Source organism: Athene cunicularia (genome assembly GCF_003259725.1).
Source record: "Athene cunicularia isolate RWA chromosome 4 unlocalized genomic scaffold, athCun1 chr4_part3, whole genome shotgun sequence".
NCBI classification, from domain to species: domain Eukaryota; kingdom Metazoa; phylum Chordata; class Aves; order Strigiformes; family Strigidae; genus Athene; species Athene cunicularia.
The window spans coordinates 10,795,952-10,818,448 of record NW_020799100.1 but is presented as its reverse complement, the minus strand read 5'-3'; the positions used below and the strand labels follow the sequence as shown (position 1 = coordinate 10,818,448).

The window sequence follows — 22,497 nt, the reverse complement described above, 5'->3', positions numbered from 1 at the left end:
AGCAATTACAGTGACATATGCACCGTCAAAGCGGAGGGCTCGCTGGTGCTCCAGAGCCAATTAAAAACCACATGGGCAGTGCTTTACTGGAGCGACTCTATCTTGTTACTAGTCCTTTTCCTCATTGCTACCTTGGTTTTATAGTCACTCCAACTCTCCAGTTACTGTATGCAGCTCTGTGTTGCAGCTATTGTTATTAATAGGAATGACATGGACAATAACCATAATAAGGTGGAGAATCAAACTAATACCATACCCTGGAGTCTGCTACTGTATGAGGCTGGGTGATTTCATGTGTGCCAGGCAGTATCTTTTCAAGAAAATTTAAATCAATGAAAAATACAATAACCCAGTCCTAATGAACCTTTAAGTCTGTACTGATTCTCCACCTTTAGATAGATATATATATATATATATATAAAGCTTCCAACCAAGTGTGACAGTCTTTCCAGAATATGGGGATATCAGAGGCTCTGTCACTCCAATCAGCCTCTTTCAGCTGAAATCCAGCCATTAGTCAAATTCATCAAAGGGCTTGAAAGCAGAAAGGGAAATTCTTTGCCTCGTGCTTAACCTTTGTGTGATTGCACCTCTTCAGAGAATAAGCAAATCAAGTGGAAATGCCCTCCCATTTGTTTTGTGAATGAGCCGTGCGGCGAATTCACTATGATTTGGCATTATTCAGTTTGTATAATTTCTGACGAGAGGTTTAAAAATAAATACACAATCAAAGGGACTATTGGGAGATTATACAAGAGCAAAAGTACCACATTCTGGGGTGGGGTGATATTTTCTTGTACACTTCATTTTTGTCTGCTCCGTCAAGTGAATGAACCTGCCCTAGTTGTGAAAACCAGTGAAATGTTGGATGGAAACACGGGCTGCGTGTTTCTGTTGTCTGTGCAGCTCAGGTGAGCACCCCATCAAGCTGCTCCCGTGCTCACACTGTATACGTGGTTTTCATGGGCAGACATACGAGTGGATCTCAGCAGAGCTATGAATGCCCTCCTTGGGAATTCTTTAAGATGACAGCATTGCTGTTGCAATAAATGGCCCCATGATTAACAGCCCTATCACTCTGTGCTGTCAGCGTTACTGCTCGTGAGGGAGCAATGCAATTAAAACACAGGAGGGTAAAGCAGTGTGAGGTGCCTTTCTTCTGGGAACAGGGGAAACAAAGTAGTATTGTCATTTGGCTGGAGATCGTTTGTGTCTCCTGTTCTGCTGGGGTTACTTTGAGTATTGATTTTTTTACTCTGAATGCCAGCTCTCTGTATATTCTTGTTTGAAGATGTTTTGGCTGCTGCCATTATGGAAGGGCCTGTTGAATACAATGGGAAATTCTATTGTTATTTTACAGTGCTTTTATGTTGTCTGAATAAAGAGCATGTCTGTACAAGACCAGTTTGAACAAATGGCATAGTCTCACGTTTCTCCATCTCCCCTCCACAGCCTGCTTCTATTCCTGCTGCCCCACTCCTGTGGAGGAGTATATATTTTCTGTAATGCTGATGTGAATGAGAACTACCCAGATTTCTTTTTTACTAATATAACTTTATTGATGCATTATTAAATGATATTTCATCACCCAAAGATTATTTATATTACCCAGAGGCTATGGGCTTAGAAACTTTGTTGGTACTTAGAATTTCCTGAGGAGATGGTGATCTATGGTAGATTGAGGGTTTTTTGGGAAAGTGGCTCTTCATTAAGTGAATTTTGGACTAGTGAGGAAAACTGTGATAGAAACTCAATGCAGATTCTTGTGGGCTAACAATGATTATTTATCCCAGGAAGAGGTACAGATAAGTAATAGTGGTATGTGTGGCTTAGCCTCAAGCTGAATTATCCTGCTGAAAAGGTTTCTGCTGTTTTGTGCCCATTTCAGTCTCCTGGGACCAGTAAGTCCCTGATTTCTTTTTCAAGCTGGCCCGTAAGAAGCCAGTAAGCGTTGATTAGTTGGGAATACTTACCAAAATTTTGTGATAGTGGCTGATTTCACTAAAACGTGTTTCATACTCGGCTGCCTCACTGCAGGCAGTTGCTGAGAAGGAGCAGATGTTAGCCTCCAACTGTGCATCATGGCTTTGGAAGTGAGCAAAATCAGGGAAAATGCACCAGATGCATTGGAGGCAGAAGTTCACCCATTCCCCAAACTCTTCTTCCAAGAGGCCACATCTTGCAGAGCTGGAGCAAAGTCCCTTTGCAGTGACACAGCTGGTTCATGGCTGGTAGATTTAAACCCTGCAGTAGCCTGGAAGAAGTAGTAAACTTTAGTTTAGAGGTTACTTTCTGAAACATATTTAGATAAACATCCTAGGTGGTGATCCTGGGCTTTTTGATGTGCCACGATGTGCCATAGATCTAGACTGAGAGGTAGGAGGTGACAAGGTGTGTGGGACCTGGTGCTGCAGGGAGGGTCTTTCATGGCATCCCCTTTCCTCTTCTCTCCTTTGGGTCATATGGGTTTGCTCCAGACTTGCTCTAGTAATGGTGTTAGGCAGAGTGATTCCACCATGTGGAACATGAACAGGGTGTTGTTCCTGTTATTCCTTCTATTTATATTTTCCTGCCTACTTTGATGGGGAGAGTTATTTTATCTTGTTAGCAGTGCCACAAAGGCATGGCCAGAAAAAAAAATGGGCAAATTCCAAACTACCACTTCTAAGCTCCTGTCTTATATTCCTTGGAAGCTCCCCCCATGGCATTAATGACAATCCCTCCGCTTTGGCTGAGGTCTTTGCAAAGTGCGAGGGAAGGAGACAGTCAGTATCATTTGCCAGTCAGACATTTCTGAGCTTTCCCAGCACTGGTGAGGATAATCACACCTAGGTGAGCTCAGCAGAGGTTTTGCAATGCTATACCACAGCATGTTTGCTGTGGCACAGCCTTCAGCATCCCTACCATGCTGTGGTGTGCCAGGGTCAGGAGCTCTCGGCTGGCACACTGACAGCACTGCATCCCAGAGGTCATGACTTGCAGAGTCCTCTGAAACCCTTTTTTACTGTTTGTTGTTGTTGTTGTTGTCATTTTATTTTGGCAGAGCCTCTAATGTAATTCAGTATTTCCAGTGGCCACGTTCCATCCTGGAAATAACACCAGACTAGAAGGGAAAATCCACATGGACCTTAAGTAGGAATGAATTTAATTCCTTTCCAATTGCTTACTTGCTATTGTGAAAGCATTCACCTGCTGTACATGGGTGTTAGGAGTTTCTTAAATAAGTATCTTCACAGTGAGGGTTTGTGACTGAATTATTGGAGTTTTACAGAGCACTTTGGAAACCTGTAGTGAAAATCCCTGGAAAGGCTGCCATGTGTGATCCTGGCAATACAGTGATAATACCCCATGTTCTTAGTGTGTGTTCCAGAAATGTGTCAGCTGTGCATATAATTAGAGAGAGCATTGTCCTTTTTCCCTTTTTCTTTTCCTCATTGTGTCAGTTTATTTGTGGTGCTGGAGCATAAAAGTGGCCCCTCATCAGCTCTGTCCTGGTACTTATCTTTGGCCATGACCAGGTGTTTGCGAGGAGGTGAGGAAGGATCCATTTTGAACAGTGACTCTGGTCCCTAGACTGTGTGCAACATCCCAGTAGTTAATCTGGTCTTCCACACGCTGAGAAAGTTTTTTCTTCAGCCCATACAGAAAGTGCTTGGCAGTGCTCTGAAGTCTTCCATAAAACAGTAAAAATTATTCTCAGGTCTGTTGTTAAGAAATGCTCTTGGGCATTTCTCCTGCACTGATGTTACGTGGTGAAAGCATCCAGGAACTCTTCTCTTTGGGCTCTTTAATTTGAACAAACAACTGACAAGAATAATTGATTTTAATGGAAACTAGGTCTTTCACCTGGAAGACAAGCAGTATTCAGGGTACGTCAAAACCAAATGTACATTATCTCCAATTGCATTTCTTCTATCTGCCTTCCTCTTCTTATGAGTAGGACATTTTTCCCAAATATCTAAGTACTCATTATTGTAAATTTTCAAGGCTCAGATTTTGTGAATTCTTTCAGTGGGCATGAAGAACATAATTTTATTTACCACAACCTTCGTATACTGAGGAACTGCTGTGTCTGGGAGAGTGTGATTTAATATTTGACTGTTCCTATTGTAATTATTATTGTTACATACAGTTCTTTGTTATCCCTTTTTAATGATGGCCAAATTGTAGATGGGATGAATGTAAGATGTTGGAAATGTAAACTTCTGCATCACCCAATTAAACACAGAGAAATAGTAATTTCTAGGGCATGATTCACCTCGCTTGAAAGTAGACAACTGAAATAGCCAAGATGAATCACACTCCAGATGTGTCTTTTTCTCTTTACTGATTATAAAGGAGTCCAGATGACTGTCTCAGTTGCTGTGTGGTAGACATCTAAAATTTTGGGAGATAAATCCCTTTCAAGGTCTTTGGCTGAGTATGTCTGACTACAGTGCTAAGACCCATATTTGAAACCAAGAGACGTGAACTTTCTGCAGTGAAGAGCTACTGTGTTGAATTCTCTCAGAAAATAATATTTTATCCTGACCTTTCTCTAGTTAATCATCTCTTGCTGCTGCAGATGTCAGGTTCTGTCTCTGTAACCCTGCTCTGAAAGAGTCAGACGGCTCCACAGATGCAACAAGATGTCTTGCAAAATAAATTAAACTGGGTCTTTGAATTTTAGGCTCTGATGTTCTCTCAATGGACCCATCACATGTGATGGGTGGAACTCGAATTCTGCTATCCTGCTGCTGTCCTTTTTTTCACAGGCTGAACTGTACTTGTATTTTGGAAGGCCAAGGCTTGCCTGCAGGCTTCCTGGCATGGGGATCCATTTCTTGGGCTAACAATATGGACCAGGGACTGAAAAGGGTCAGTTAAAGGGGCCTTTATTCTATCTGCTAGCACTAGCCACTGAAAACCAGGAATTTACAGCCTTTATTCTTGAGTATCAAGAAACACATTGAAAAGCCATCTCAGCTCCCGACTTCCACTGAAAGCATCTTACAGATGTCTGTGTTAACAGAGATCTGCTTTTCTGGCCCTCTGCAAGTCCCTTCCAGCCCTTGCTGCTGGCCAAGCCATGCTCCTTAGAGCTGGGATTTTGTGCCTCAGGCTCAGAAATGCACTTTTGCAAAGTAGACTAGGAGGCTCTAAAACACAATCCCTCTGAAGTTTGGTTTCAGTGATGTTTCTGTGGCAGTTTGTGCCCAGAACTGCCTGTGTGTGAAGTGACAGCAAAATCTATGTCGGATGAAGCAGAAAAAGCAGAAACATGGCTTCTGTGTAATAGTTCAGTTTCTGGTTCATCATCAGTGAAAAATGGACGAAAATACCCAATGGCATTAACAAAAGAAATGAGTGTCAGGCCAACCTGATTTATTTTTTACAAGAAAACTGGTTTTCTAGACAAAGAGAATGTCTTCTACCTCACTTACTTAGATAAGCTAAATGCAAGATCACAGTGAGCCACTGGCAGGAGGTAGCCATGGGAGAAAGCGGGAGATGTTATGTATTACTACAAGATTTCTGTGACACTGTAATAAATATTTCATGCTGTTTCACAGATCCCTGGTAAGGTCTCTTTGGGAATAGTATTTACAGTTCTGGTCATCTATGTTCAAGAAAGATGCAGGCAAAGTATCTAGATGCTTAAAAGGGCTGGTAAAATGCTCAGGTGAAGAAAGAGCTGTCTGCTGAGACAAGGCTGAAAGAGCCAAGCTTGGTTAACCTGGGGAACCGCAGGCTCGACAGTGTCCATAAATATGGCAAAGGGGAAACACTAGTGAAGGAGAAGATCTGTCCTGGCAGAACAGGATTGAGGGGGTTTTATATATGACATACTGGTCATGAATATATTGAGGGGGTTTTCTTCAGCTGTGAAGTCTTCATTCTTTCCAGATCTGTCTTGGGGTTCTTTGTGCTTTAAACTTACTCATATTTATGAAAGCATCTAGAAACTTTGATTTAGAGCGATGCAGAGTGTTGTGAGGAAGCACTAAAATATCACTACCTGGGTTGAGCATTCAGTTGTTGCACTGGAATCAGAAATCAATCTTTATAACTGTTATCTTTCCAGATGTAGCTACCCTACTTTGCGAAGTGAGGGCTCAGAGCTGGGGTGAACTGATGGTCTTACCCCATCTGACTTCAGCTGCCACTGGTTTGGTCCTCTGGTGCCCAGCTCCTTTCAGCTCTATATCAAAAGCCCAGACAGGGCTCACGCTTATACACTAGATGCCCTCTGCCACAGGTTCAGCACACTGAATAGGTTCATTGCTGGACTCTTTTATGAGAGCTTGCTATTAACCCATGCCTTTGCTTCCTGTCAGCTACCAGGTGATCTTGTGAGACATCTGTGTAAAAGTCCCCTATATGATATACGAAAAAGCCATGTTTCTTTTACAACTGATTTTGAATTAGAAAGGACAATTTGTCAAACGCAAGTGGGAAGGACATTGTTTTACCTCACCTACTGCAGGAACAAGAGAGGTCCTCTGACTTGATGCATCTTGGCTTTGAGGATGAAAGGCACTAAGTCTCAAGTTAGGCTCTCTTAGATCTTGCTGTTTTATGTACAACAGACTCTAATAACTGAAGAGCTGAAACTGCAGCTGTAATTGTCACAAACGTGAGGAGCTTGATTTGTTAAAGGAAAATCAGTTCAAGGAAAAGGGTAAATCAGGTCCTTTAATCTGTTGACTGAATTGCCTGTAGCGACTTGAATGCTCTTATATGTTTATGCTGGGAACCCTGCAGCAGTGCTAGAAGGTCTCCTGCAAGTTCTGACTACACAGGTAGTTATTAACAGGCATTTTGGTAAGTCAGACTTATAAAAGAGCTGTTAAGAGCTCTTTAACCATTCCCAGTGCTTCTACACTTTCATAACTGCTGTGACTGGTTATTGTCTTTATGCTTTGTATTGCTTGCTTAAATTGGAAGGTTATCTGTGGCTGCTAAAGTCTTGCCATGTGGAATGGTTGCAGCGCTGAGCTTTTACTTTGTGAGCTGAAATTCTGATTTGGAGGCGAGCCCAAGTACATATTCAGTGTGTCTCAGACAGCAGAATTAATGAACAAGGTTCAGGGTGGCTCTGACGAGCTAATAAGCATATGGGTAAAGTCTCTGTTTGCTAGGGCAGTCTTAACTGTTCAGTGCAGAATTCCTGCAGTGGACAAAACATAAACACAATTTATTATTCTGTTAAAAAATACATTACTACCATTCTGAGGAGCAGTGGGTGTCCCAGGCATGGATGGATTTGTCTTGTGGGTGCACAAGCATCAGTGTATGGATGAGGCCTTCCTGCAGGCATTAAACAGGAGTTTTATATATACAAAACTAGGTGGCTCACAGTGAAAATGAGAACTGGTTAGGTCCTTGCCATGGCTGGCCCAACTCTAAGGTGACTGTATGCTCCGTGTGGAGAGGTGTTCAGTAGATCTGTCAGACACAAGTCTGGCCTCAGTCCAGTTTCTAGTGGGCAGGTATCTGAACCTTGAAGACTGTCACAACAACCAGTGCTGTTAGGTTTCTTGTGGGCAGAGCAGGGTTTTAATGTGCTGTGGAGCTGGGCTGTGCTCTGGATCAGGTCTGAAACAGGTCAGCAGGGTGCCATGATGCCCTACTTCTCTGCTGTGTTGCTTGAAGATTTCAAAAGCAAGGGATATCAGTACATCACCAACACTAAACAAATATGGGACTTACAGTTTTAAAAAAAGCGTTCTTCTAAATATGTTTGCAAATGTTGCTTGGATTTGCATGGAAAGCCTTCTGAGCCTCGAGCTGACGTTTGATCCTTAAACTGAGCAAACACATTCTGATACAAAAATTCCTTTGCAGGACACCATCACTTGGTTTTGCCATTTTTGGGAACTCCCAGCTGTACATTATGCTAATGAATTGTACCTGAAAGCCATGTACCTTGATGAGATGTGCATGCTCATAAATACGGTGTGGTGGTGAAAGGGGAGGTGTTGCTTTTCCCACGTGTAGGGCCAGGACCTGTGAGACACTGAACATCCGCATGTGGTGTTTGCTTGCGTGGCATGGTTGGGAGCAGAACGGCAGTCTGTAGAAACATTCACAGACTGGATTACATCATGTGAGGGGGAAATTGTTATGGATTGGAATGGGGGAAGTTTGGTTTACTTTGGCTGAGTGCTTTTTTCTGTGTTGCTGCTGTGCATGTGCTTGCATCAGGAAACGGAGCTTTTATTGACTGCTGTTTTTCTGTTTTCAAAGCTGATCAGTGGTGGTTCTATTGTAAGTGCTGAGGCAGTATGGGATCACGTCACCATGGCCAACCGGGAGTTGGCGTTTAAAGCAGGAGACGTTATCAAGGTCCTGGATGCTTCCAACAAGGACTGGTGGTGGGGTCAGATCGATGATGAAGAAGGATGGTTTCCCGCTAGCTTTGTGAGGGTAAGTGACGACTTTCTTTTTGTCACTACAATGAATCACTGCTGACACTGCTCAGAACAATCAATGAACTGAACTGGTTACTCTGTGTGTTATTAATGCTTATTTCCATTGTGTCTGTTTTCTGTCCATAAAATGGGGAGCAAAGGTTTCAAAAGGAACGAGAGTGGCGTAGAGAGAGACTGGAATAGATACTGGCTCTGCTTTTTATGCTCTTGGGATATGGAGTGGCCCTTCACTGTGTGTCTGTTGTAGCCTTTCTCCTTAAGCATTTGATCTTTGGAAAACCAGTTAAATATTCTGCAGGTTGCAAATAGATGATTTGGTGGGGCCTAACAGTTCACACCAGCTACAGGTGACCTGCATTTGGAAGAGCTTACTGGTCTGCATGTAGCACAGGGAGGTGTCAGCCCTCTGCTTTCCAAAAGCAGTGCTCTGCATTTTGACTCTTCAGCAGTTTTGGATATAAAATTACTTCACTAATTAGTCTGTGATGAGCTCTGGTTATTTTTTTTAAGGAGACAAGGAGCCATTTCACTTGTCTCTGTTTTTTCTGCTGAAGCAGGTTTTGCTGTACCCAGCCACCTCCAGAGACAATCCAGCCTTTCACAAAAAAGAAGGATTTGAGCAGTTAATTTTTTTGACTCAGTATGTGTTAAAAAACCAAAGAGACAAGAAGATGCCTTTTCTGCTGTCATCAACTCCTGACACATTATTTGGGTGCTCTCAAGCCTTCCTTGGAGAGTCAAGATGTTGGCTTTGACCTTGTACACTTCCTTCTCCTCTCCCTTCTGCACAGAGTTCAATAGGTGGGATCAGAAATTTAATTCCTTTTAGAAGCTTAGGGGGATATGGTTCAGAAAATGAATATTTCTTTTGCCTTGTCAAATTGTGTGAAAGATGACTCTTTTTTTTTCTGAGCCTTCCAGGCAATTTGACAAGCTCTGTAGCATCAAGGGAAAGACTGTTCTCTCTGAAACACACATTGAAGACCATGGCACATCCCAAGGAGATGCCATGTTTGGTTTGGTTCTCCGCCTGTCTTACCCTCCCTCTGAGCCCTCCCTCTTTTGGGCAACCCTTCATCATCAGCATCCCTTTTTGATTAAATCACTTCATTTGGGAAATAGCCATAAGGATTAGGAAAATTGGGTTTAAATGTATGACCTGGTGTTTCCTAGTGCTGTACAATGACCACCAACAAGGGAGCCCAGACCTTTGCTCACTTCTGCCTTCCCAGTGCACCATTTTTATTTCCCTTGTGGTACTCATGATACAGTACTTGTGTCTCTCCTAGGTCTGGCCAGTGCTGAGCGAGAGATCAGTGACTGGGACTGGAGCCTGGGCTGCCTGCATGAAAATGTTTATGCTGTTATTCTGTCCCAGAATAACAAATAGTGTTTGGTATTTTGTTGAATAAGACGCTGTGAGTCTGACCCAGCAGTCAGTGGAGATAACAAGTTTGGAAAATGGATTTGTATCAGGTGTGATCAAGATGATAAGCTTACTGCAGAAAATACTCTCACCTGTGCGACTAGCACATCTCATCTGTGTTGCTCGCTGAAAGGGCTGAATTTGAAAAATCTAACTACCTCATTATTTTTGCTTGATTTCAAGACTGGAATATTCTGGGCTAGTTTAACTTTTCAGTGCATAGACCAGTGCTGTTTTCTTTGTGATTCAGGGAAAACGAGTTAATATCCTTTTTTGTGTGATGTCATAAACATACCGTTCACGGTAGGTTTAATAACAGTCTTGTTTTGCACTATCCTGTTTTCTAAAAAACCACACCAAACAACTCAACAAACAAGCTTATTTGCTCTAAGGCCCAAAACTATGGATCATTTGGTTTGGCTGAACTTTCCATCTCTCCCTACACTTTTCAAAGGCTGAGAGGATGGTTTTAGAAACTGTGAAAAACAAAGGACAGGAATCAATCAATCTCAGACTGTTGTACACAAATGTCTGAACAACATCCTGGAATGAACCTTGGTACTTAGAACCATGATGGCCTTACCAGGCAAGTTTCTTGCCCATTCTGTCTAATGTCACAAACCTCACACTTTGACTTTACTCCAACAAAATCAATCCTTCCATCAGCTCTGCAAGAGACTGGTGTGGTTATTTCCATCTTGTTCAGTGTGGACTGGGAGCCAACACCTGCCCTGGGACTGACTGATGCGCTCCCAAAGGGAGAAGCTGCATGGTTTTGCTGCCATGAATGATAATTAATATTTAAAAATAAGTACCAGGCATTAAAAAAAAAAAAAAAAAAAAAAAAGCAAGCAGAGTTCTGGCACAATTTGTCCACAGCTCTGTAAGGGAAGCTGGAGGGGAAAATTTGCCTTCTCCACGCAGCTCTTCTCGGTGTGCTGCCACGAGGCAGCCCACTCGCTGGGTGTCCTGTGCTGAGAAAACAACTGCCATTTGGGCTGTCATGTTCTCCTTTCCTCTGTTGGCTGAGGTCGCTTGCTTGCCTCTTCATTTCTATTCTTGCATACTGCCCATCCCCAACCCCTTCCCCCCTTCACTCTCTCTGTCTTTCTTGGTAAGTAATTTGAACCAGATGCCTGCAGAGCCTTTAGGGCCTTTAGGGAAGGTGCCTTTAGCCCCTCTTTTGCTTGCAGAACCATTCTGGCTGGTTTATGCTCATTCAGGGTCTTGTCAAGAACTGTTTAACCTGAACCCTTTTCACTTTGCTCTTCTCTCCATTTTTTTCTTGTATTTCTTATTCAGCTGATCACTCTTTCATAATGAGGTGGCTGGTTTTTTTCTCTGTTGTACTTTGAGCCCTGCTTTTTTAAGAAGATGCCAGAAAACTGCCTGATTTAGCCTGGGTGGTTCTAGTTTTACTTGCAAAATAATTGCTTTCCTTTCTATCTAGATTTCTGTTATTCAAGTACAGGAGGAAAAAGGAACAACATGTTGCATAGCAGAGGGTGAAAAGCAGTTCAAGTAAGGGATGACAAGACAGAGCAGACAGATATGAAACCAAATAGGATTCACTTCAGGATATTTTAGACTGCAGGTCTCTCATAGGTACTATCATGAGGTGCAGCAGCGGATCACTGCAAAGTCAGATTTCTCTAAAAGTCATTTGGATCACTACTGAGGACAAAACTGGGCTGGAAACCTAGTTTGCAACGAGACGTCTGACGCTTCTTGCTCTCCAGCCAGATCATATGAAAATCTTTGGCAAAGCGTTTGGCACTCACAAAATCTCATAGCGGGAAAAATTCACATTTGCAAGTGCGGAGGAAAACAGTAACCTGCTGATTCCCTTGGCCTCTTTTACACTCATAGTTGTGGGGAGTTGCAAACAAAAAATGCTCTTGAATTGCCTGCACGTACAGAAATGGTCTCCATGCATAACACCTGCAGTCACCCTCTTAGTAGCTTGAGACTTGGCTAGATGAAAGGGGGAGCACAGGAACTTTCAAGGAGAAACTGGGTGATAAAGCAATGCTTTTTGGGGAAGAGCAGAAGCACAATATAGGAGAAGTAAAATTTGGAGTTAGTAAGCAATGGTGAATGGTTTCCTGCAGGAAGCTGCTGCACTCTGGGAGAAAGTTAGGAAAAAAACCCAAGTCATTAGAGAAGTGGATTAGAACTCCAAAATGAGATTTTAGGCTGACTAGTGAGTTGAGTTTGGGACAGGTGAAGGTATCCATGTGCATTTTAGCACATGTTATCAAGTGAGCATGCTAGACAACCAAAAGGTGCAACCATCAATCTTGTGATGAGCTGCACAGTGTCTTTGAATGTCCTGTCAACTTTTAGGGGTCTGAGAGGGTGGGAGGTGCAATTGGAAAAAAACAGCAGGCATTTTAAACATGATTTCATATTCTTGTAGTGGTGATGCTATTTGTTGCTCTTCTCTCCTTTGTGGATGGCATAGTCTTGGACTGTTTTACATGATGTGGTACAAATGGATGCATACCATCACATCCAGCATCCAACATCTGCTAAAAAAACAGGCTTTGTGTTTGTAGGGTGGAATTTACAGCACAGAATAATAGTCCAGTACTGCAAATGGATCAATTGTTGTACCTCAAGGTCTCCTTTAGAAAATACAGTAAGTCTCAAAACAAAGTTTTGATTGCAGATCATCAGGTCCCCAAAATGGCTTGGGTGATATTCAAACACTCCAAACACAGGAAATCAAATGGCATCATGTTTGGGCTCTGACATATCTCCACTGAAAAAGAAATAAAAAAGTGAAAGCTTATGGATGTTTAATGCTGTGAAATCTTTCCATAGAGACATGGCAGAATGTGCACATTCTGGGCAGAGTAGGGGATTTATTTTGTTATAAAACTCTCCTCAATCTCTTTGGATACCAAAGAGGCAGACTGGCTTTCCAGAATACATTTCTTCTCACCTCAACAGCGGTGACTCTTCCTTCCTTATATTTACTAAGCTAAGCTAAAGACCAAATCTGGGGTTGGGGTTTTACTACAACTTTTTGTAGTGCCCAGTGACTGTTGGGGAGTTGTGCAGAAATGAAGGGTAACAGTCCTTTGAAGGCTTGAGCAAAGATGGTGTATGAATTCTTTGTGGTCCATAAGAAAATGCAGGGGTGGATCAGTGCAGTAATGCTTCTTGTTCTCTCTCATTGCCTAGGTTTCCCCAAGTGTTGTAATTTTAGACTGATTTTCCTTCTGAAAAGCTGCCTTTGACCCACTTTATTTTCTCCTGCTAAAGGAGAGGTGCTACATAAATTGGTGTAAGCTTCCAAGGCACCGTTTAGAAGGAGACTCTAAACCCAGTCTTGTCTTAGTGCCTAGCAGCTCATACACTTTATTGGGTAGATGAGTTTATAGCTTTTATTCGTAGGAGTTGTGACTGCTCTGTATTGCAGGCGTAGTTCCAAGAGCCAGCCACATCTTGCTGCCCCATCTGCTTTTTTTTTCTGCCTTTAAAATCTCATTGTATGTGTAGGGATCTTGATACAACAGCACATCACTCACCTGCTTTTCCATCCACTGCAGTCATTGCATTAACATTTACTTCGTGCCAATGGCAGTGACATCAAGGTGAGATTTTCCAGAGAAAAGAGGATGTCACTGAAGTAGCATTCACCTGTTGAACAAACAAAATGGTATGTGCTGCAGTGTCTGCTGCAGTCAGTGCCTTGTAAAGGAGATTTTATTCTCCTGTGGCAAATCCAGCATAAAAATAGCTTCTGGTAGAGGTATCACACACAGTGTGAGCAGCACTCCACAGTGACAGGATGCACTGCAGACAAATTGTGGGTGGTTTTTGTTGTTGGTTTTTGTTTTTTGTTTTTTTTAAGTCAAGCAGCATTTTAGCATCCAAACTCTGCCTGTGCTAACTGCAGCTGCCATTATCATAACAACTCATGCCACTCAGCTTAGCATCTGTCAGATCCCCAAAGGTTCAAATGCCGGCACTTGGGCCCTTCCCCATCCATACAAGCTGGCTTGCAGGTGCAAACCCAGTGTTTTGAGGCCATTCTTTGAATCAGGCAAAGTAGGCACAAGTCTTTGCAGCCCCTGAATGAAGCAGTGGCTTCCTGAACTGGCAAGGTTTCTCCAAAGAGCTGCTGAAGCAGCTGAGCTTTCACTCTTCCCTGTTGTGCATCACATATAGCATCAAACAGCAGGGGCTTTTGGATTTTAGGAAACAGGAGCTGAGCCCTCACTCACAGTATTTTGGTGGATATAGTGTAGCACATCCAGTTCATTGACTTGTCCAAGCAGCTTTTGCTACCTGGTGGAGCTCCAGCCCATGGGAGTCTGTGCATTTAGACTGCAGGAAGCAGAGGAAGTAAGCAGAGGACAAGTTCTCTGGAGCCATTTTTGTTAAACTTTCATGGATACAGAGTCTGAAGCTGTCCCTGTAGAGTCCCTGATTCTCCTTTTCCAGAAACAAGTGAAGGGTATTTCTCACCTTGGGTAAAGGGAACTTCTGAGGCTGGGAATAGAGAATTTTAGAGTGGAGAGAAAGAGCTGGAAGTGGGCTGGCTGAAGCTGGGGAGTTGCAAGAGCATAAGAGAAGGTATGAAGGAAAGAGTCTGTGAACTGGAGAGAAGTGAAGGATGGTGAGGCTGGATCCAAATTATGGAGGGGAAAGGTCAGGCTGTGGGAGAAATTAGTGGTAGAACCACAGGAGGGGGAAACAACTTGCTCTAACTGCCTTTCCTTCTACTGTCAACTGTCCTATTCCTCATCCTGGAAGAGAATACAGGGAGAAGATGGTCTGTGTTTCCCAGCAAACAGCATCCCAACCATCCCAGTCCCACACTTTCCCTATGCCTGTGGGGTAGCTGCTGGGAGGACAGGCAGCATCCCTGTGCCTCTTGCCACCTGCCAGGTCCTCACCTCCTCTCTGAAGACAGAGAAGGGAGAAGCATCTGCCCCTGGGCATTTACAGAGCCCAGGACAGTCTGTGCTTCCTCCTGAGGGCAGAGAAAGGCTGTGCCCAGATCACTGAAGCGACACGTGGAGACTGATGATGTTTTACTTATGCAAAGCTCTGCACCATGAGCCCTACTTGATTGCAAATAAGCAAGTGATCTTTTTAATCCAGTAGAGTCCAACAGAGCATGCATATAATACAGTGCATGTGGCTGAAAACAAGGGCACTGCACTAGCTAACCACCAGTTTATGGAAGAAGGGAGAGGGGGCAAACCCTGCAGCTCACGGAGCAGCTCTGCTGAGCAGGGCACTGTGACTAGATGGGTACAGTAGTCCTGAGGCTGTGCTGCAGCTTATTTCTGTAGGATTATTGGAGTCCCCTCCGCTCCCTTGCAGTTGTTGTAGGGCTAATGACACTTAATACCACTATTTGGTACCAGGTTTTGGTGAAGGTTGGGCTGCTCATGCTGGTATTTGTTATAACGTCACTGGTGAGCTGAGATTCAGTGGAATGGTAACAGCTCTCTGGAAGGATCTGCCTGTATCACTAATTTGCCACATTATTTAACTGTGAGCTAAAATCCAGGATGGCACATTATCTGCTAGTTTTGTCCTTGTGAATATCCAATGGAAGGAGATTAATAATCCAGATGGCTGGTAAAATGTTTGTTTTATCATGGTTTCTGATTATTATGAGGCTGTCAGCCCTCAGTACCTGTTCAAGTAAAATGTCCTCTTATATACAGTGTATGCATTCAGCAGTCTAAATATATAGTAATTACAGGTCAGCTAATGTTGGAACAGTGCCATTTGGTGATTTTAAGCACCATTTGGGTATAGCTGCAAATTGATAAATCACATTCCTACAGATTTTTATATAAATCACATATACTATTAACTAGCACAATGAAATGATCAGCTCTCTGTGGCTCCCAGAACTGGGTCCTTAAGCAAAAGGGACTTTTTTATTTGACTATTTTACTTTTATCTGTTATGCAGGAGCTGGTCATGACTTCCTAATTAGGATTGGATTTTGAAATAGGACTATGAACCTCATTATAAGCCTGTTCTCCACATGTAGGGTGGTCTTACAGTGTGAAGCATCACTTAGGACTAGCATTATGCAACTTGAATTTTTTCTCTCTGTAGTTTTTGTTGGTTTCTTTTAATTAATTCTTAATAAAAAGCATTTGAAATGGTTCTCAGGGCTAGCTCCATTGTTTGTCACACTGGACTTTTTTAATGGTGTGGGGGAGATCCACACAGTGCCATAGTACTTCAGAGCCCATGATTTTTTGCACTGCAGAGGTGTTTAAAAAGGCACTGAAGGCTGATTTATTATTGTAGGCTTGATGATTGCTAAACAGCTGTTATTATTTATTCTTAAAAAAAAAAAAGGTGGCATTGGATGCAGTATTTTAGTCTGGTATCCCAAACCCTCATCTGTGCCAAGCCACAGCCCCTAATTGCTGAGGAGGACAGGACAGGAGCCAAGAGACTTCTTGAAATCCAAGCGAGTGGCGGAGTTGACAAGCTGCCAGGGAACTGAAGTCCCATCTCTGCTCTGTGGAAAACCCCACAGGAGATTCGCAGGTGTGGCAGCCACCCATCCTGAGCAGGGAAGACTGGGGAGATGAAGTGAAACTGGGAGAAAACTGGAGTTTTGCAGGTTTTGTTATAAAAAAAAAGATATATTTGCCCAGGGAGGGAGGTACATCTGTGTATTTGTGTCCAGTGTACGTTTGAAGAGCTGGGGAAGAGAGAACCCTTTTTCAATTAGTGGTATCTCAGCTGTTACTCACAGCAAAGGAGGTCAAGCATTTCAGGCAGGAGAGCGTTTTGGGGAGAGTCATGTTTGTCAACTCATAGCAACCACTCTCCTTACAGGTGAATGTGGACTAGAGTAAAACAGGGACCTTTGCAACATTGTCTAAATCAGCTAAATATGACATTTAATAAGTTACTGGGAAAAAAACAGTGTCACCCCCAGTTTGCCTCTTAGACCTTACTGTCGCATGCAGCACGCCATCATTGTGGCTTTGAGTGAGCAGGTTGGTGAAGCAGAGGATCTGACTTGGGGAGGTGGTGTTGGGTCAGCGGACACAATTAACACTTTAAGTGCAGCCTTCCCTTGCCCCAGTGCAGCCCAGCTCCTTCTCAGCACAGACGCAAGAGAATGTGAGAGCTGAAGTTGCAAAACCAGCCATACTGTGATAGATCAAAGGTCCATCTAGCCAAATTGTTGCTCATGGATGAGTACAAGAGTGGTGGCAAGTGCATAGTGATGCATTTGACTGTATTTCAAAGTAGGCATGAGCTTCAATGTAAAGTCTGTCAACCTCAAAAATACTAATAAAAATGCCATTGGTAAGGTAGATTATCCCCATTTATAGGTGGGGAAAGCCTATTCCAGTTTAGCTGATTGGCCTAAGGTCAGCAGTAGAGCTGCCAATGTACCTCACCTTTTGTGAGTCATGGTCCAAACTTCAAATGACGCCCTGGAAGAATGATCCTTGCTTGAATTACAGAGAACTTCAGAGGTTAAGACAGAAAGCAGGAGTGTTTGAACAGCACAGTGGGATTAATCCTTTCAGCAGCAGAGGCTGTAGAGCACGGGATGGATGGCACATTTGGCTTCCTCTGTTGCCGATAAAATTGTTGCATTTTTTTTTAATCTAAAGCAGAAGTCATCTAGATTAGAACTGTATTTTTTTCCTTGTGGGAGCATGAATCCTAGCAGGAAGGAGCAAAAATTTCATTAAGGAAGAAAGCAAGACTCCTGAGATTCCCAGATGTGGAAGAGGAGAGTGTTCCTCCAGTGCACAAAAGGCAGACCAAATTCTGAGGTTTTCAGAAATCATGAAAGCTTGCAAGCTTGGTATTTGCCTTTCAAAGTTTCAAAGCCTTTAGGATTCATGCTTTCAAGTTTCCCACCCCTCTTATGATTAGATTGTTCCAGCTTTATTTTTTGAATGAAAATTGAAATTTTTCTCATGATCACTTGACTCCAGGAGGTAGAGCTTTAAAAATATCCTCTTGCCAAACTGGCAGAAGTGTCATAAAACTTGGTAACAAGATGTTCAAGGTGAGTTTAGGAGAGCTGCAAAATACCTTTTCTTGGTAGGATGGGAAGTTATTTTAAACTTCAGCTAACAGGGTTTAATACCTACATTGATCCTGCTTGATTATCAACATTATTTGGTTTGGAATACCAATAAAGCTGTCATGAGGATATATTCCTCAAAGGACTCTCCGTTCAATTCTATCCTTCCCAGGTCTAGCTGATTTTCTCTTCTGAGGATGGCCCACAGGTTTTCACAGCAGAGCCTCCACTAAAATCAGTGTCACTGATGTAAGTAAATTGGCCCCCAAGGTCGCTTTGGCAGTCTTATGCTGGCATGGCAGTTACTCAGAAGCAGCACTTGGACATTTATTTTTCAGCATGAAACACTTTTCATGAAGTGTTGCTCTGTCTCAGTGTAACTGAAACCTCTTCCAGAGCAGAGAGTGGGGTTTGCTGGGAAGAGGCGTGCTTTCTAACTGGCTTTTGGGTTGTTTTTCTGCACAAGTGACAGTCTTCTGAAATTTGTTTCAGTGTGCCAGGAGAGGTTTTGAATGCTGAATCCCTGTATCTTTGCGTGTGATTAGACCATTAGCTCACTACCTTCCCTCGCAGTGATCCAGGGCTCAACCAGGCCACCCAGTGCTGATGGAAATCCTACAAAAAAACCTTTCAAAAATCCATGTGCAGCCCCACAATTGGGAGACAACATGACCTAGTCAGTCTTTGCAGCAGGTGCCACAATGGAGAACTTCCTCCTGTGTGAAGGACCTGGGGACAGATATGCAGAGCTGCTTCCAGGCATGCTGCATCTCTCAGGGGTTTCCCTGTGTCCAGACTGGCATAGCTGGACCTGACTGGGGTCACTGAATCGCCCTTCTGCAGCACCCAGGGCTGCTTGCCCTTAGGACCAGCCCTGCTTTGACTGCAGCCAAGCCACCTCGGGTGCTGCCAGTGCCACAGGACTGCATGGCCATTCTGTGCCTGGACTCACCCCTTCCTCCTGGGGTGCACCAGGACATAAGAAATAAGGGCTGACAGCCGTATTTGCTGAGATTTGCTTCTGCTCTGTCACACAAGATATTAAATTGACTCTTGACCACACTGTCTTGGGGAAAGGTATGAAGCCTTTGTATGGCTCCTTCATGCAATGGGAGCAGTGCTGGGGCGGCCAGAGGGGTTATTTCACCTCCCTGGCAGGCTTCGGTGTATCCCTCTGGTCTTCTGATGTGCAAAAGGAGGTCCTGTGTTGGCAGGGCAGGGTGGGGTACAGGTAGAAGATCGCATGGGTAGAGCAGGCAGGAGGCCCAGATCCATCCTGGCTCTGCCACTCACTCGTTCAGACAAATGGCCTGCACTGGGTTTTTCAGTGTGGGGTTGGTGCCCCCAGCAGGTTCTGCCCCACTGCTGGCAAAGAGGGCATCTTGTCATTTAAACAGGCACTGCTGCCCTACACACCCTCATGTAAAGACCCTGATAGCTCCTGGACACAGCGCACAGTCTTGAGCAGGTTGAAAAGTCCAGCTTTTTATTGCTTTGGGGTTTTTTGTCCCCTAAGTTTGTAGCATTATTAACATTTTGCTAGAGAAGAGATGGGGTTTCTTCAAACATCTTGGCTTCTAGGCCTTTATAACTCACTGTAGGATGACAAAACGTGGGAGCTGTAAGAAGTGGTTTAGCAAAGGATGATACTGGTTAGGAAAGCAGAAAAGGATCACGGGCAGGTTTAATTTTTTACTTTACTAATTTACAGGAACACATCCCTTTACAATCTGTTTAAAACCGAATTTAAGCTGAATAATGGGAAGGTATTAAAAACTATTGATATTGAAAAGGAGACTGAAAGATCAGGTTAACAATGCAGTTTGTTTTCGGTATGCAGCTCTGTTTGTGTGGACAGTTTCCCTGTTTATAGGTAGATGTATTTTTTGTTTGAAAGTCTCCAGTATTCGGGTCTTTTAAGTGCTGAGGAGAAAAGTTCCTTCATTTACATAACAACTTAGGTGATCTGTGTAAGATAGCAGTATTTCTGTCTGTTTTAAGCTTTATTTAATGTTTGTTTACAAACTGAGCCCAGTTTGAGTTGATCAGAGTTATTTTAAGCAGGTTTTATTTGGAGGAGGCACAAAAGGAGGCACTTGATCCACATGTGTGAGAGCACAGTCTCATTCAAAGACACAGAGACTACAAGGCAATGTTATCTTCTAGTTTACACATTCAGTGTATGGTTTTTATTTGATGATGGAAAGAAAATTCAGTGGGATGAAAATGCAGTGATCCTTTTCGGTTGCTTTTTGCAATTTGTTCCGATTTAGAGTATTCAGTGCCCAGGGGTGCTAGGCACCCTGTCCAAAGCTGCCCTCGGTCCCCCCTGGCTTTAGGAGACTTATTCAGCCAGTCTGATCTCAGTGCAGTTTAGGGATCATCACAATCTCAGGATGCTGAGGTAGGGTGTTTGCCTGAGTGAGAAGGGCTCTTCATGTGAAATGATGAGGAAAGCTGCTGTGAAATGGAAATCAATGCTGATTCACAAATCCCGGGCTGGGAAGTTTACAGAAAACTCAGGGCAACAACCAGCTTAGCCTGGGCTGATGTTCACATTCATTCAGATTTCTAAACCAAACATATCTTGACCTTTTTAAATCAGTCACCGGTAAAGGGCTTATCCCTCCTTCTAGAGGTTTCTTCCTGTTCAGACAGACCCCAACTGATGGTGTGTGGGGACTGGGACAGGCAGCGCCTTACGCTAGTAACTGCAGTTTTCTTTAGGTTGGTCTGTTTTATGTATGTACATCTTAGTTCAGAGCACTTGACAGCATCCAACAGTCCAGTTACCCTTTCACATGATTATTTCATATTTGGGATCAAAACTGTCAACACTTGAAATCCTTTTGCTTACAAGAGGAACTTGGCAGTGTGCAGGGCTGCTTGCACCAGTGTAAAAATGGACTGTCTGGGCTGTAAGCTGATGTGGACACCGTGGTGCATTGCTGGCAAGAGCGTCACCTTTGCTGTAAGGAAGGAGTTGATTTGGTATCTCCCAGAGTCATGCAACCCAAGACCCAGTCTGCTTTTGCTCCTTGGCTTCCTGATGCTTTTGTGAATAAGCCTGTTGCTCTCCCCTCTTCACAGCTGTGGGTAAACCAAGAAGATGGAGTGGAGGAGGGAACCAGCGATGTGCAGAATGGCCATTTGGATCCAAGCGCAGACTGTCTCTGTCTCGGCAGGACCGTTCAGAACCGAGACCAGATGAGAGCCAATGTCATCAATGAAATCATGAGCACAGAGCGCCACTACATCAAGCACCTCAAGGACATTTGCGAGGTACATTGGGGTTGTGATGCTGGGGTACTGCAGCAGGACATGGCATGGGCAGCTGGGAGCTGAGGACTGGGTTTGTCCTTGAATGGTGGGGAAAAAAGATGCAGTGTGTTTGAGTATTGTGTCTAATAGAGGAGCAGCATCTGTCAATAAGTATCGATACTTCTGAGAATTTTCTGCTGGATTTGATAATTAACTGAAAGTACAATTTTCTGACCTTTTTTCCATACCTCTCTGACTAAAATACGATGACGTTGAGATCCTTCAAGCAGTCCTCTTAATTAAAACCCAATGCCATCTACTTTTGAACTTGTGATTGAGAAAATTAGGTTGTAATTAAACCAATCAGTTTGCTATTTCATCTGTCTTTCCTATTGGGTTCACAGTTTCCCCTGGCTCAGGATGGCCCCCATTTGTCTTTTACTGTGAGATTGAGAGCAAAATGTTTTCACCATGAGAAATTAGATACCTTCCATGTATCCAGTGTGAGGGAACCAGCAAGCAAAGGAACTCTGGTGGCTGACCCCATGCATCCTCAGTGTGGTTCTTCATTATGTTACATTAACCTCTACAACCCCTTACTGTCCTGCAGCATACAGAGTTACTGCTATGAGCTAAGCCCAAAGTGCAGTGCTTGTGGTGTTGGGTATTTAGGGAGTGTTGCAGGACAGCTTGGGTATTATGTGTAGAGCATGTAGTTATCACTAAGATGCAGAAGTTTGTTAGCACTAAAAGTCCATGGCTTTCAGCTCATCCCTCTGAATGTTTAGGATTTAGGAAGCCTGTGCCCAGTCTTTGCACAGTTACTGTGATGTAGCCCTTTAGGAATTCTGGTTAGAAAGATGTCTTCCTCCCTTCACACTTGCTGCTTTTCTATTGACAAAGCAAAGCAGCCATGCAAAAAGCATCTATGATGCTTTTCAAATATGGAAGAGTCTTGGGATTACAGTCTGGAAACAAATGAGCTTAATTTCACTGTGCTATTTCAGTCAGAAGGTTTTGCATTGAAGAAGGGAACAACTGCAGGAACTTTTCCACACAGTTTCTTTTACTGCATTTGCACTTTTCTATTGAAAGACTAAAAAACCTTAACTTGCATTTCCCGGCCTTGTCACCATGCTTTTGCCAAATCAGATTCTCAGGAGGTACAGATAGGTGTAGCTTCAGTGACACGTGTGGGGTAACACTGATTTACAGCACCTAATGATATGTACCAGATATGAAAGAGATCTTTAAGTCTCTTTCTTTGCTTTGTATGATGCAAAATGATATTGAGGGGATAAATCTTACCTCCAGGTACAGCACCAGGAAATGATTCAGCTGTCTCT

General features: G+C 43.4%; 1 protein-coding gene across 10 annotated transcripts in view; it reads left to right on the top strand.

Moving 5' to 3' along the window:
• ARHGEF9 (Cdc42 guanine nucleotide exchange factor 9) overlaps positions 1–22,497 on the top strand; it is a 180,975-nt gene that overhangs the window by 105,511 nt on the left and 52,967 nt on the right. For all 10 annotated transcript variants that reach the window (XM_026848418.1, XM_026848419.1, XM_026848417.1 and 7 more), the window contains 2 exons: positions 8,230–8,409; positions 20,981–21,172. In XM_026848418.1, the coding sequence (XP_026704219.1) occupies positions 8,284–8,409; positions 20,981–21,172 (318 nt within the window). In that variant the 5' untranslated portion in view covers positions 8,230–8,283. The remainder of the gene's footprint in view (positions 1–8,229; positions 8,410–20,980; positions 21,173–22,497) is intronic.